Source organism: Acartia tonsa, chromosome 13 (assembly GCF_053477335.1).
Source record: "Acartia tonsa isolate MP-2025a chromosome 13, ASM5347733v1, whole genome shotgun sequence".
NCBI classification, from domain to species: domain Eukaryota; kingdom Metazoa; phylum Arthropoda; class Copepoda; order Calanoida; family Acartiidae; genus Acartia; species Acartia tonsa.
The window spans coordinates 12025752-12041064 of NC_137272.1; the positions used below are offsets into that span (position 1 = coordinate 12025752).

Genomic DNA, 15313 nt, shown 5'->3' on the forward strand with positions numbered 1-15313 from the left:
GTAAAGTGGTAAAAAGTACACACAGTATTTGAAAAATATTTAAGTTAATACTTTTATAACTTACAGATAAAATTTATATTTGCGAAAATTTAAAACATTTTAGACACCACAGATATTACCTTGCATTTTTGAACAAATATTTAATTTTAGTAAACTACATAAATGTGATTTCCTACAATTTTTATTTATTTCATCTTTTATATCTATCTATCGATCCTGGTTGGTATTTTATATGGAAAGAAAAAGCTAGTCTAAAAATCCTTTTTTTAAAGCATAAATTTTTCTGAGGAAAAGTTAAATCTTTATAGAGTAGAATTTAAAAGTACATCAACCAAATTTATTTTTTTCGAATTCATTGTTTCTGACTTTTGTACATTTTGTTTTGTCCGTATAAACATTCCATTCAATGTCAATATTCTTCAGAAAGAAAGGGGATATTGGACTGTTTTAAAACCACGACATTTTATTTGTTGGTTATAAACCTGGGTACTTTAATTAAATGGTATTTGGTTGCTTCTAAACTAGAAATGTCAAAACTTTTCAACCAATAATGTGAATCTACAGAAGGGTTGCGTTACATTCATAAATTTGGGATGTACATTATTTTATCGTACATTGTCTTTTCCCTTTAGATCCCTGATCTTTTTGTACAGTCTGATCTTGAAGTTCAGGTAATTTTTAAGGAGGGAAGAGAAAGGAGAGGGGTAAGAGGTGACCCTCCCCTATTGAGATTTTGGACCCCTCCCCAAATAAAAAGCTGCAAGTAAATATATAAAAATAAAACCAGTTGAAACGAATTTATTTGGTCTAAGACTAACTATTTCTTTCCTTTGTGATTTAATTTTATGATTTTAATAATTTTCAATAGTTATACACGTATTTTAACATTAGCTAGTATTTTAAAGAACAGTTTTATGAATTCTAATATATTCATAAAAATGTATTTTTATATAATTGAAAATTTTAAAAATATTTTAAAAGATAATGTATTAATTAAAATGTGATTTCATTAACGTGCAACATATTTAGAGTTAGGGATTATGAAAACGGGACAATAATGAGCATAAGATGCAGTGCAGCAATAATCTAGCTATTTACAGACTTGAGGGACGGGGAGAGAAGTTAACCCTTCGCTTTACATTTAACTTTAAAAGGAAAAATAAAACTTGGTGCGAGAGGATATTTTTCTTTTTCAAAATAGTTACAAACATTCCTTGCACCTATTTGAAGCTTCACTGCATAGAAGAATAGTATTGGTTTTGTGGTAAGCGAGATCTTCGTTACACACAAACAGTAGATATCATGTTACTTTAATTTAAACACTTGTACAGTAATCCCCATATAAAAGGAACAGGATGTATGTCTGTAGTTTTAGATCGCGCTTACCGCTGTACCGACATGTTTCTTCTTTACAGTAAAGCTTCTTCAGGAAAGAAAGTCTATAACTAATTTTTGGCGAGGGTTTGCAAAACCCCACTAAAACTAAACTTGATAATGGAGAGTTGACTTTTCAGCTTATTAATAAATAATTTTTGAGCTTCGCTACTTATGGGTGTTGTCATTCTTGTTATTATTCTAATCCCTAACTCTTTATAATATTTTATATGATTTAATTAATGTTTATTTTGTGTATTTTATTTTTCACTGATGATTTTCAATATTGTAGAAAAATGTTATTATTATATGTATTTTGTATAAGAGCTAGCATAACTTGAATAAATACAAGAAGTGATTATTAAGATATTTATAAAGACCAGTTAAAAAGAGTCCTAACTTTTTATAATATGTACCTTTTAAATTTGAAAATTTCATTTTAATCCTTTATTAGTTAAAGTGAGGGAGAGAACATATGAGGCTAATTTCCTTATTTTACCCAAGGATCTTAAGATGAAAAGCCTTAATGATGATAAACAAAATTAGTAGATTAAAATATTAGTTAATACTTTTAATATTTATAATACTTTTTCTCTTCCCTACATCCGTGATTTATCGAAAATTTGTATTGAATTATTAAAAACGTTTTATTTTATAATTTTTCCAAAACGTTTAATAAACATTTAAAGTTTAGTTAGGTAAAGTAATTATTTTCTTGGGATGTATTAAAATTGCTAATACAAAATTTTCTCAATTAGCTTTTGATGGATCCTTATAAAATTAGAGATTTAATTTGTTTTCAGTTATATTGGGATAGGATATTGTACAATAAATTATCTTATTTAAAATCTTGTGTTTTTGGTAGCCGGTAAAAATAAGGAGAGAAATTGTAGCAATAAAGATATAAATCTATACTATCTATTAAGGAAGGGAGGGGACATTGGAGTGTTAATTACACTGGCACCTATAGTTTAATAAACTTGTTATCTTGTTCGTTGCATCCAAAACTTTGGGAACTTATTACAATTTTGATAGGTTCCATACAAGTAGTGTTCTAACTTTTATGATAATGATTTGAATCTACAGAGAGGAGTAATTTTGTTTATCATCATTTAGTATATAAATCAATTTATCGTCCATTGTTTTTTCCTTGTAGATCCCTGTACCTACTTAATACATTTTTAGGTTGGACTCTTATTCTAATGTTTTTACATTTGTGATTAATAAATTGATTGCATTTTAGATAAAACAAGAATAAATAATGTTAATATGAGCGGAGAGGGCCAAGATGAAGAATACCTGGATTTTCCAGGACCTGCTCCCGGCACAGAGGCTGTTGTTAAGGGATACTTTCTTGTTTATCGTAATGAAAAAAACCTTGATATTTGGTGAAATCCCTCTATTATAGCCCCTACGGTTACTGTCCAACATTGCTTAATTTTCTTAATCTTACTTGAAAATAAAATCAGAATCAAAAATGTTTTTTTACTTAGTTAATTTGTCTTAAGACCAACTTCTAATTGGTAAAAATTGTCAGAAAAAATTATATTTTTTGCCTTCTTATTGTTCCTTCTAAAAATGCTTTACAATAACTAATTAGGGTTTAGTTTGAATTAACCACTAAAGAACTTCTAAATTGATAACTGATACCTACCTAAATCACGGACGTTCAAACTTTTTATTTTGTAATGGGATGGAGGTAGTATTTAATTAAGGATTTTGGGGGTATCAATAGCACTCGAGTCCGAACTTTTTTCCGGGAAGGGAGGTTAAACATTCCTTTATTTTTTTTTTAAAGAAGGGTTAGCAAGGTTTTTCAACATTACTGTTAAAGATACATTTATTTCAATTGTTCCATGATTTAGAAATCCTGGTCATTCATACCTCACTTAACAAGATGATTGATAATTGAAAATCATTATTTGCAATAGCAAAATAATTGGATTAAAGTTGCTAGAAATTATTAAAAGCGAAGCATTTCTACATTTAGAGTCAGTCTATTGTTTTGTATGATATAATCAACATATTAACTTCATTTTTGGATTCAGGATTCATTACGTTATACCTAAGCGAAGCATATCTATTATCACGTCTTAAAATGTAAGTATGTCCATATTATGCATCCCGTATTTAGATAATCTTAAGATATAGGTGTATAGAATATTTGTTCATGTTTAAATGTTCATTTGTCTGACTTTCTGATTTGTTAAGCTTCGTTTTTAATAATGTTTTCATCCATGTCTCATAATAAAATTTCCAGAAACCAATTTAATTAGTTACATCCTATCCATGAAAAATTATAAAACATCGGTTAGATAATTTAATATGATGAAACGTTCTTAGGTTATTTTAAAAAAGTTTTTAATAAGGGATTTAAAAAGTAAAGAGGTAGAAGCTTACAAGTGGCCAGTGGCCCTTCGCTCCCCCCAACCCCCCACCCTGTAGGACTACCAAGTACTTAAAAAAACCTAACCTAACCTGATCTAAAATAGAAAATGTTAAACTAATCCCGCGGGTCTAAAATAAACAAGAAAGTTGAATTCCAAAGGAGTTGAAAGTAAAATCCGGTTCATATGTATCACAAGGATCTCTAGTTCTAATATACACAATCCAAAAGGAAAGCACAACAGAAAATTTATTACTTTTAGTAGCAAGGGATCTTTGGGGATATGACTAAGGACGATAATTAAATATACTTCGCCAATGATAATAGAAAATAGTAAATTATTGCTTTATAAGTTTGGACACAATCAATGAAAATTGAATGATAGCACCCCAAGTATTTAAGCTAATGAATAATATAACGTTATTATAAAACTTTGAGCATGTAATTATCTGTCCAATGTTCTCTACCTCCCTTGCTACAGCTAGAGTGTATTTATGTACCGGGATGAGATACAACCTTGGAAGGTTATTATATTTTACATTATACATATATATTGAATATGGCATGTGTCCTACTATTAATCCACTCGCTTATTACTCTCAAAGTGCGTAGGTATAGTACTCTTTTATTAATTAGGTAGTTTGAGAATAAGGGTGGCTTTTCTGTGCTCGAAAAGGCACTTCGTTGGAAATTGACATATAAATTTTTAGGATAATTTTTAAAAGGCAGCCTCCTAGACATGTGAATATTTTCTGTTATGCTTTACAACCTGACAGGATGGAGGTACACAGCAGGTGTCCAGGTTTAAATCCACTAAAAGTGGCAGGATCAGCCAGTTATTAGTGAAGGCTGGAGATAAAATATCACAGGTATACTTATCTATAATCCAGTACATATAATCTATATTCTGCATGTAGTCTCGTGCTAAAGGAGGGGGGAGGGGGTATAAATAATATGTGAAAGACAGAGATGGAAAAAACAGGTTTTTTTAAAAAAAGAACAAACCAGTTTGGTTTTTTTGGTTTAAACCAGGTTCTTTTTTGTTTGTTTTTTTGATAAAAACCAGGTTTTTTTATGGGTTTTTTTAATAATATCCAAATTATAGGCCTGCCCCCCCCCCTTTTTTTTCACCCCCTTCTCCTTTTTTATGCCATCTCTGGTGAAAGAGGATTTAATGAAAAAAAAAATAAAGAATACCTAGGTACTAAAAACATTTTTATCTTGCATGGGGGAAAAAAACTAGAAATATATGTGGGAAGTTGGAAAAAATAAATAAAATAAAGAGAAAAAGGGAAAAAAGAATCTTGAGAAGAATAATCAAAAAAAAAAGTTCAGCGGTCTACCTTAAATAGCAGCCAGGAGAAGTAAAAATTTACTTTCTAAGTTTCTTTAAGATTTTTTTTCAATTTTAACATCCATTAACAAAGAAGGACTTACTTAATGACGTTCCTTAATAAAGTAGCAGTGCTTACCAGCATACCTAGGTACCTAATTTCAAAATATATTCTTATACCTAATGCAAACTAAATTTAAACAAAGTAATACCTGTGGATAAAAAAAGGTTTTTAATTATAAAGATATAGAAAAAGTATCTATGGAAAAAAAAACTTTATTTTTCAGGGAAGCCACATATTGAAGATAATTGGAGGATGTACACATCCCACTGTCATGAAGGTAAGTTTATAATCCTTTGTATAAAAGTAGCAGGATGTTTGTATGTTTGTACCGAAGGATCTCGCTAACCGCCTGAACCCATCAGGTTCTCCTTAACAGGGAAGCTTCTCGTAGGTCCTGGGAAGGTTTATAACTATTTTGGGGGAAGGTTGTAGTACCCTAGAGAAATCGCCCCTAGAAAAAAAATTACCCCTTAAAAAATTTTTGTTAAAATATTTTAAAACTGACATTGAAAATTGGGATGGGGGAGTTGTGGTCGACCCCCCACAACAAAAATGAAAAATCCCCCTCCCAATTTTTTTACTTTAAAAAAAGTCTAAAATACTTAATTAAAAAAAAAAGAATTGGGTTATCGAATTCAACTCCCCCCTCAAGTGCCCCTAGAGGCCTCTGGAGCATAGCCGCTTTTATATACAAAAGTAACAGGATGTCTTTTTGTCTGTAACTTAATATCTCGCTAACTGCTGGCCCAATATTGTTTTCCTTTACAATAAAGCTTTTTATAGGTCTTGGAAGGTTATTTAACCAAAGTAAATTCTTAAACGAGAATAATTTGAAGATTTTATCATCCATTGTCTTATCCCTTAATATTTTTAGGACATGTGTGCAGAATGTGGAGCAGATTTGAAGGATGACAACAAACCAGACAACAGCAGTGTTAGCGCCAGTGTAAGTAGCAACGTTTTATTTATATGTAGTTCAAAATTTTCCCGCTAGTCGTCTCAATTTAATATAATAATTACTCTTTCTATTGTGTTTGGCTTTTGTTCATCCTTTTAACTATATTCTTATTGTCTTATGCAAATTTTAGTATAATTTATGTTACAATATGGTGATGTTGATCAAAACTTTTAGAAAATAACTTAAATTTCATGTATAGAATTATTTATTCTGAACATGGCCATTTTTACAAGTACAAGGATTTTATAGCAATAAACACTTAACGATTTGTTAAGTGTTATAAGTAAGCAATTAACCACTTCATTGTATGATTTGGTATTACGCTCCTTTATGTATGGGTCCAATTATAGTGGCCCCAATTATACATTAAATTAAGTCAGTCATTTTGACTTAATATTCTAATGATAGGTTTATTGTTTAATATATCCTAGTAAGCAATTAATTTAGGTATTAATAAACTATGTTAAAATTTACTCATTTAGGTATCTTTTATCCAATAAAGTTGGATGTGTTTATTTTCTTTTAATTTCAATCCAGCTTTTACCAACAACGAAATTAATTCGGAAAAAATTCACAAAACCTGTATGTGATTTTCAGCTGTCCTTCGGGGTCAAGGTAGAATTTAGGACCTTTTTATCTACCCCCAAAATATTATTTTAGATTTATTTCGCTTGTTGGCTATGCCTTATTTCTGATTTTAATCACACAAAACTGGAATTCTTAATACACATAACTTTACGGTAATAGTTATTTCTCGTATCGTATTATAAACGGCTTTCCGCGGATATAGAATGTACAATTATAAGATTAAAACTAGCTATGATTGTACATTTCTATATTCGTAGAAAACTGGATATAATACGATGCTAGACATAGTTTTTTTTTCGTATGGATGAGAACCGGTTCCTATCCACCGGATTCGAATGAATACGAGAAAAAAGTATTAGTGCTTTACCCCCCCCCCCCCCCTTCCTTCTAATATCATATCTGTTTTTATTGCCTTTTTCATTATAAGTAAAAATGATTTTTAATGATAAATAGTTAAGACATAGAAGTTATGGAGAAGAAAAAAAAAAGGAAAAAAGTTAAAAGTAAAGGTGAAGGGGTAGAAAAACACTATCTGCTCTAAAAAAAGAATTACAGTCAGAAATAAAGACATACAGACAGACACAAATACTTACAGAGAAGCTAGGTATGCTATATTAAAAAATCTAGGATTAAAATATCCTTAATGAGGAAATATAAAGTAGTTATTTAACAGTGATTGGTATCTTTCTTTTATATATAGTTGAATTTTGTCCTTTAGAAGTCTCAATATAAAAATATAAATAACTTTTTATTGTTTGCTTTAGGCTTATGTTTACAGCATTGCATAGTACAAACTTCTAATGCGTAGTTTAATTATGTCATTTAATATTATAGTGTGTTGTAAATTATTTTTAAAATAATAGAATTTATTTTAAATAATGATTTATTAAAAATATTTCTTTTCGAACGTTACGGCACATTTAACTAAGTTTGGGGGGGGGGGGATCCAAGTTAAAATGGCTCCTATTATTCTATGATATTATGTAGGAAGGTGATTTTGAGGCTAAAGATCTTAGAAATGTTGGTCTTCATAAGTTGTACTTTTCTGAGTACCTTTTATAAATGTAAGTTAAAGGGGGGGGGGGAAGTACAGTTACAGGAAATGAAAATTCAGTATCAAATTTTGCCCTGGCCGTTTGTGCTTGTTTTTATAGTTATCAACCTACTTCTTTTTGTAAGCTTTCTTATATGATTGGATCTACCTGTAAAATTTTGAAAATTGAATTTTGGGACTTTCCCTCTATGGGTTAGTGGGGCAAAAGACCCCCCCAAACACTAAAATTTTAAGTTATGAGCTTATTTTTTAAGATATCGAGCTGATTTTTTAAATCGAACCTTTTATTACACAGATGAGTTGATTAGCCACCCCATATTTCATTTTTGCACTTTACTTCTAGGGGCTTTTGGGGTAAAACAACCCCCCCAAATACAAAAAAGTTTTGAGCTTGCAAGCCCCTAGAAGTAAAGTGCAAAAATGAAATATGGGATGGCTAATCAACTCATTTATGAACTTATATGCGAAGGTAGATTCTCCCATTCTGTTTTAATTGAAAAAAAGCTTTTAGGAATCCGAGCGAATTCGACACTTTGCAACAAATCCAACCAAAAAAGAGAGTTACATCACCTTGCATGTCAGTTGCTTTAATGATTGTAAGCTTAGGAAATAAATGAAATGAAGTAGAAACGGCCGCTGCCGTTAAAAAACGCAGTATTCTAAGTAGAATATTTTTCAAAAAGGATAATATTTTGCTGTATGTCTTTTATCAAAAATGTTGCTAGCTTTCTACAGCTGAACTACCTACCAATGGAAAATGTTTTTTTTAACAAAATTAAATATTTTTATTGGTGCTTTCTCCCAAAGTGCCGACCGGACCGAGTACTTACCCCCCCCCCCCCCCCGTATTTAACCTTACTTAAGGAAATTAACCAAAATAGATAAGGGGAAGTTTTTCCCCCTTTGCTGAACCCCTGGGTAGGAGGGTGGGTTATAATTCTGGGTATACAATTACACAGTACCCAATATAACCTAACCTGAACTATAGTAATAAGCAAACAAACCAAAAACTATACCTTAATTTTAGAATAAAGGAGGCCGGTGGGGTTCTGTGTTCGACAAGGCACCTTAAGGGTAATACTAATTGCAGCGTGGCCACATTTTTCAGTATACTGAAAATATTCAGTATTCTTCAGTATTTTGAAATTGGGGGTTCAGTATTTCAGAAAATACTGAATATTCAGTATTTGAAAATTTTATTCAGTATTTTTCAGTTTTTGGAAAGTTTCATGATTCAGTATTTTCATTATTTCTTAAATTCCAAAAAAAAAATTGCATAAATAAGATGTTTTTTCAAGTAGTTGATGTCAGATTTTTTTCGGCGCTTCGCGCCTCACTTTACTTTCCTTTAAATTATCCTATAACATTGTACATTAATTTTGCTTTTTTTATGGTAATCATAGACGTCCAAGGGGGGGGGGGGGGTAAAGTGGTTTATCAGTCATTTTCTGCTTAATTGGTGCAAGAAAATCTAAGAGGCAAAATTAAAAGATCTTTAAAATATCCCCCTAATAATAAAGCTATGATATATGAAATTTTGAAATGAGGAATCATATAAAAAAATACTTATTCAGTATTTGTATTTTTTTGTTCAGTATTTCAGTATTTTTTCTTATTTTAGGATTCAGTATTTTCAGTATTTCCTTTTTTTCTTCAGTATCAGTATTTTTTTGGTTGTGGCCACACTGTAATTGCCTTTTAATTTTAGGTATCCATGGTGCATTCAATACCAGAGCTAAAAGTGTCGACCAGCGAGGCTACCAACCTCGGGAAAGAGGACCAGCAGAGGCTCCTCAAGTGTCGCAAACTTGTCCTCCTTGTTGACCTCGACCAGACACTCATTCACACAACCAATGATAATATACCGCCAAATATAAGGTCAGTTTAGTTCGAATTTTAGTCGCCAGTCGTCTCTTTATAGATTGCATTAACACAACCAATGACAATATACCGCCAAATATAACGTGAGTTTAGTTAAAATCTTAGGAACTAGTTGTTTTCTACTAAAGTTATTGTTACATCGATCAAAAGTCATTGACATACACCTTCGCTTGACCCTCACAAAAAATCTTTCGCATGAACAATATTAGCTTCAATAGAAAATTGTGTACTTGTTAGTGTAGCAGTTTACGAGATCTTAATTAAAAATCTAAACTGACCAAGCTATACTTGCTTGATTCATTTCACTAAAAGATGCGATTGATAATGAAGATTTTTTTCTTTGAAATATATTTCGTTATGAAGCAGCAGTAGTTACTAATTTATAAATGTTATGGTTGAGATAGATTTATAACTGTTAAAAGTTAATTAAAAATATCATGCTGTTTAGTATTTGTGGGATTTTCTTAACTTCTAGGGGCTTCACTTAGAGAAAGAGGATTGGGGTTACCCCCCAAAAATTTATATTTTGATATTAAAATTTTGGGGGGGGGGAGTGGTTATCCGTTGAACAATAGCTCTTTGGGGAGGGGGGGGGGGGCGATACATCTCTTACGAAACAGCCTAAAGCCTGGACCAAACACACACATACACATGAATAGAATAATGTAGAAACTTGAAACGGAACCATCAAGTGCTTCTTTGAAATTGGATACTCTCATGGAAACAGGGTTAGCATCAGGGAGTAAGGGAGGGGACAATGGGCAATAAATTCAATTTAAGAGGGTTCGCTGAAAAGTAATGAAAACCAGATTTATCAAGAAAATTTTACCAAAATTGTAAAGGGATCATGGTAACCTAATTTAGAACAAAAGGGGTGGGGGTTTTAATGCAACCATCTCGTAATCAATGTATAAATGGCACTTAAAATTCGAATTTTGATCTGAAATTGTGCATGAGTAATCCTTGGTAGGTCTATTTTCCCTAAATCGAACAAAAAGTTGGAAAAGTAGCGGCTAACGGCTGGCGGCTCATCCGTTTAGACATTTGTTGGCTATTTTCAAGCAAAATCCATCACAAAACCTCTCTCCACATAATGCTCTTTTCCAATCCAAAACGTTTTCAAACGGTTCTAGCCGGAAGTTGCTGGTACTAGAAATGAAAAAAATGTTTTTTTGTATCATTTCACATGATTTAAAGCAAAAATATGTTTCAAAAAGTTGATTTCTACGTAATTTATGAAGATTTGCCCTAAAAATAGCCAAAAAAACGGCTAAACGGCTGAGCCGTTAGCCGTTACTTTTAAAACTTTTTTTCGATTTAGGGAAAATAGACCTACCAAGGATTACTTATGCACAATTTCAGATCAAAATTCGAATTTTAAGTGCTATTTATACATTGATTACAAGATGGTTGCATTAAAAACCCCCCCCTTAGTTCTAAGAAAAAAAATCATTTACTTGAAAATTAAATTATAAACACATCACAATGTAGTAAACATTCTGTAATTAATCACTAGAAAAATCTTGTTTAGAACTACCTCAACCCTTCTGATATATTTATAACTGACCGCTAAATTCAAGCGGTTCTTAGATTATTTAATCCTTATACTAAAGTAACAGGATGTTTGTATGTGTGTCTGTGTGTGTATCTGTGTGTCTGTACCGAAGGATCTCGCTAACCGCTGAACTGATCGGGTTCTCCGTAACAGGGTAGCTTCTTATAGGTCCTGGGAAGGTTTATAACTATTTTGGGGGAGGGTACCACCACCCTCCCAAGAGAAATCACAATAAAATCAAAAATATTAAATATTTCCGCCGCATAGTGTCGCTAGCATAGTCGCGCTACGTAGTCGTAGACAGAACCAATCTTTATAATTTTGTGTAACATTGAAATTGTGGGGGTTCTCATGTGTAACCCCATCGAGTGGACCAAATATTATGGGCCCGGGATACCCTTTACCCAATGTAACCTGTCTTTACCAGTCATAAAAGTAAATAAAACAAACATATGAAGAACAACCTCACCGTCTTATTTGTTTCAAAATAAAAGATTAAGGGGGGGGGGGTTGAAGGCACGACTCAGGAATACCGCCATAATTTAGGGGGGGGGGGGGGGGGTAATGCAACCATTTCGTAATCAATGTATAAATGGCACTTAGAATTCGAATTTCGATCTGAAATTTTGCATGAGTAATCCTTAGTAGGTTTATTTTCCCTAAATCGAACAAAAAGTTGAAAAAGTAACTGCTAACAGCCTAGCCGTTTAGCCGTTTTTTTTTTGGCTATTTTTAGAGCAAATTGCCATAAATTACGAAGGAATAAACTTTTTGAAACATTGTTTTCTTTAAATCATGTAAAATGATAAAAAAAAAACATTTTTTAGATATCTAGTACCAGCAACTACCGGCTAGAACCGTTTGAAAACGTTTGGAAGTGGCAAAGAGTAATATGTGGAGATAGGTTTCGTGAAGGATTTGTCTTGAAAATAACCATAAAATGGCTAAACGGCTGAGCCGCCAGCCGTTAGCCATTACTTTTCCAACTGTTTGTTCAATTTAGGGAAAATAGACCTACCAAGAATTACTCATGCAAAATTTCAGATCGAAATTCGAATTCTAAGTCCCATTTATACATTAATTACGAGATGGTTGCATTAACCTCCCCCCCCCCCCCTAAATTATGGCGGTATTCCTGAGTCGTGCCTTCAAACCCCCCCCCCTTAATCTTTTATTTTGAAACAAATAGGATGGTGAGGTTGTTCTTTGTATGTTTGTTTTATTTACTTTTATGACTGCTAAAGACAGGTAACATCGTGTAAAGGGTATCCCGGGCCCAAAATATTTGGTCCACTCGATGGGGTTAGACATGAGAACCCCCACAATTTCAATGTTACACAAAATTAGAAAGATTGGTTCTGTGCACGCTTGGGGAAAGCACCTTGAATTACCATCTTGTACCTAAGGCTTAATTTAATTTTGAAGTATATGGTCCCATTCACGATTCACTTTTTGGCATTTAGGCACATTGATCCCAGGACGATTAGGAATAATATTGTATGGGAAGCATTTCTATAAATTAAGTCACATAATTTTAGCATTTTAATATTACGTCTTTGAGTTAGGAAGCTGGTTAAGGTGTCGACAGAAGTGTCTTTGCATCCTATTTTTACAAAGAATTTTTATTAAGACTTTAAAAGCTTAGAAAATCTAATTTGATAATTTTTTTTATGATTATCTGATTTGTTGAGCTTTTATGGATATTGTCATCCTTGTTTTTACGCAGAAAGAAATGTTTTTCGTAAATTGATTAAGTTTTAGAAAGATGGTTGGTAAACAAAATCCCTTGAACAAGGGTAACAATATCCATTAAATTACGCATACGGAGAAAATAATGTACAAGCTGCTGCGCCCCTAACAACTAAAGGATTTATATTCGAAGAAGTAGGGATTAGGAAAGGGGAGAATAATAGCCTGAAACCATTCCAAGACTAGTCCCCTTAGCAAACATTTAGGTAACACTGAACAAGAGACAACCAACAATTTTAATGCACGACCTTTGTCTGGTAGTCCTAATGTACCATAGCAATTAATATGTACGGATAAAAAACGATCATTGTTCTGGGGAATCTTTACAAACAATATCTGAAGTGTATCACATATAGCAGCCAATTAAATTCCATTTTCAAATAAGTATAAAATTTTACCTATATCAACTTAAACATTGAGATAAAAATAGGAAGGGATTGGTTGGACATTGAACTGTAAGTTATACTAGAACACAAAGTAACATATGTTTTCATGCGTTGGCTATAAAAATTTAAAAGTACTTTAGTAAACCCTGATTGGTTGGTTCAAATTAGCAAGTAAACCATATACATCATTAATTTAAATCTTAAGAAGGGGTATTTTTTCATAATCATTGTAAGTTTGGAAGTGTATATCTTTTTATATTCTGATGCCCTATCCCCAAAGGTCCTTGACAAAAGGGTAATCTTCACAAACATTTTTAGAAGTTATCTTATAATGGAACTTTAAGTAAATTATATTTACTGCATTTTTGGTAACTGTTACAGTGAAGTTTCGCTACTAGAGGAGATGAAAATAAGTTGTGAAATCTATTAACTGCAGGGATCTTAAGGGATAAGACAATTGACTATAAATTGATATATATCCCCAATGATGATAATCAAAATTACCCTTCTGTAGATTGAACTTATTGGTTTAAAAGTTTGGACACTACTAATTTGGAACCAACCAGCCAAATTTATTAAAAGTACACAAAGTTTTGGAGCCAACGAATAAGATAACGTGGTATTAAAACTTATACTGTTATATTTTTCAGTCTAATGTCTCCTCCCTCCCTGATAAATTGTAAACGTGTCAAAACTTTGTTATAAAATTACTGTTGTCAAAAAAAATACTCAACATGTCTAAACCTTATTTTTCATTAGTTTAGAGTGATGCACAGAGTTTTCTTTTAATTAAATAACATTTTTATTTTTAAAGCGAAGCTTTTCTATAATTAGGGTCGGTCCGTTAATATAGACATGTTAGAATTGTCGTACCGATTTCAAATTTTGCATGGTGATTCCTTTAGAAAAAACAACAGAGTACAATATTATAAGCGAAGCAACTCTATAATCAAGTCCTAAAAATGTAAGTATGTCCATAATCATTATCCTGTATCAAGCAGTTTTTTAACAAATTTATTTACAATTTTGCTTTGACTCTTATACATTTGATTCTGATTATTCAGTTCTGACATTATACAAGTGTTAATGTCCGTTTGTCCTACCGTTTCAGAGCTTCGCTTTTATGGATGTTGTCATTCTTGTTTTAATTGAAAGTGAAGCTTTTCTATAAAATGATACCTAATGTTTGTATGAAAGGAATGGCATATTGGAATGTATATTACACCGGTACCCAAATTTCATAACCACGTTATTTAATTTGTTGGTTCAAAAACTTTTGTTGAGACAGTGATTTTTTATTGCAACCATCTCGTAATCAACGCGCAAATGGCACTTAAAATACGAATTTCGTTATGAAACTTGGCATGAGTAATCCTTGGAAGGTCTATTTTCCCTATAATTGAACAAAAAGTTAGAGAAGTAACGTCTGACGGCTTAGCCGGTTTTCGGCTATTTTCAGGGCAAATCCTATCCACCATTTACTACATAGGAATCAACTTTTTCATACATATTTTTGCTTTATTAATTTTGAAATTCGGATTTAAGTGAAATTTGCGCATTGGTTACGAGATGGTTGCATTACCCCCCCCCCCCTTTATTGTTGAATTTTAATTAGTTTGTTACAAATTAGTAGTGAAGAAAAAAACATGCATATTTTGTTTCATAAACTGACCTCTAACTCTTAAAAAAAAATTTTTTTTTCATTTTTACCTGTACAGAGACCACCTGGAGGCCTGGAGCTCCGGAACCTGGAGGCCTATCCAAAAAAATCTTAAAACTTGGGGAAATTCATCATATAAGAATGATTTTATATTTTAATAACCTATCCTCTCAGTCCAAAGATAAAGCCAATATACCAGTTTACGCAAATGTGTCAGAACTCCTCCCCCCCTTAATTCTGTTCGACGGAAGGATTAATTACGTTTATCATCATTGGTGATGTATATTGTACAATGTTACATTGTATATTAATGTTTTTTAGCATG

At 32.0% G+C, this 15313-nt stretch overlaps 1 protein-coding gene across 5 annotated transcripts in view; it reads left to right on the top strand.

The window, feature by feature from the left end:
- The first annotated feature begins 1983 nt into the window (after positions 1 to 1983).
- The window catches only part of Fcp1 (RNA polymerase II subunit A C-terminal domain phosphatase Fcp1), a 47676-nt gene continuing 34346 nt past the window's right edge, over positions 1984 to 15313 (top strand). For all 5 annotated transcript variants that reach the window (XM_080145580.1, XM_080145581.1, XM_080145584.1 and 2 more), the window contains exons 1-6: positions 1984 to 2715; positions 3920 to 3989; positions 4535 to 4629; positions 5381 to 5434; positions 6032 to 6103; positions 9466 to 9635. In XM_080145580.1, coding sequence (XP_080001706.1) covers positions 2644 to 2715; positions 3920 to 3989; positions 4535 to 4629; positions 5381 to 5434; positions 6032 to 6103; positions 9466 to 9635 — 533 coding nt within the window. In that variant the 5' untranslated portion in view covers positions 1984 to 2643. The remainder of the gene's footprint in view (positions 2716 to 3919; positions 3990 to 4534; positions 4630 to 5380; positions 5435 to 6031; positions 6104 to 9465; positions 9636 to 15313) is intronic.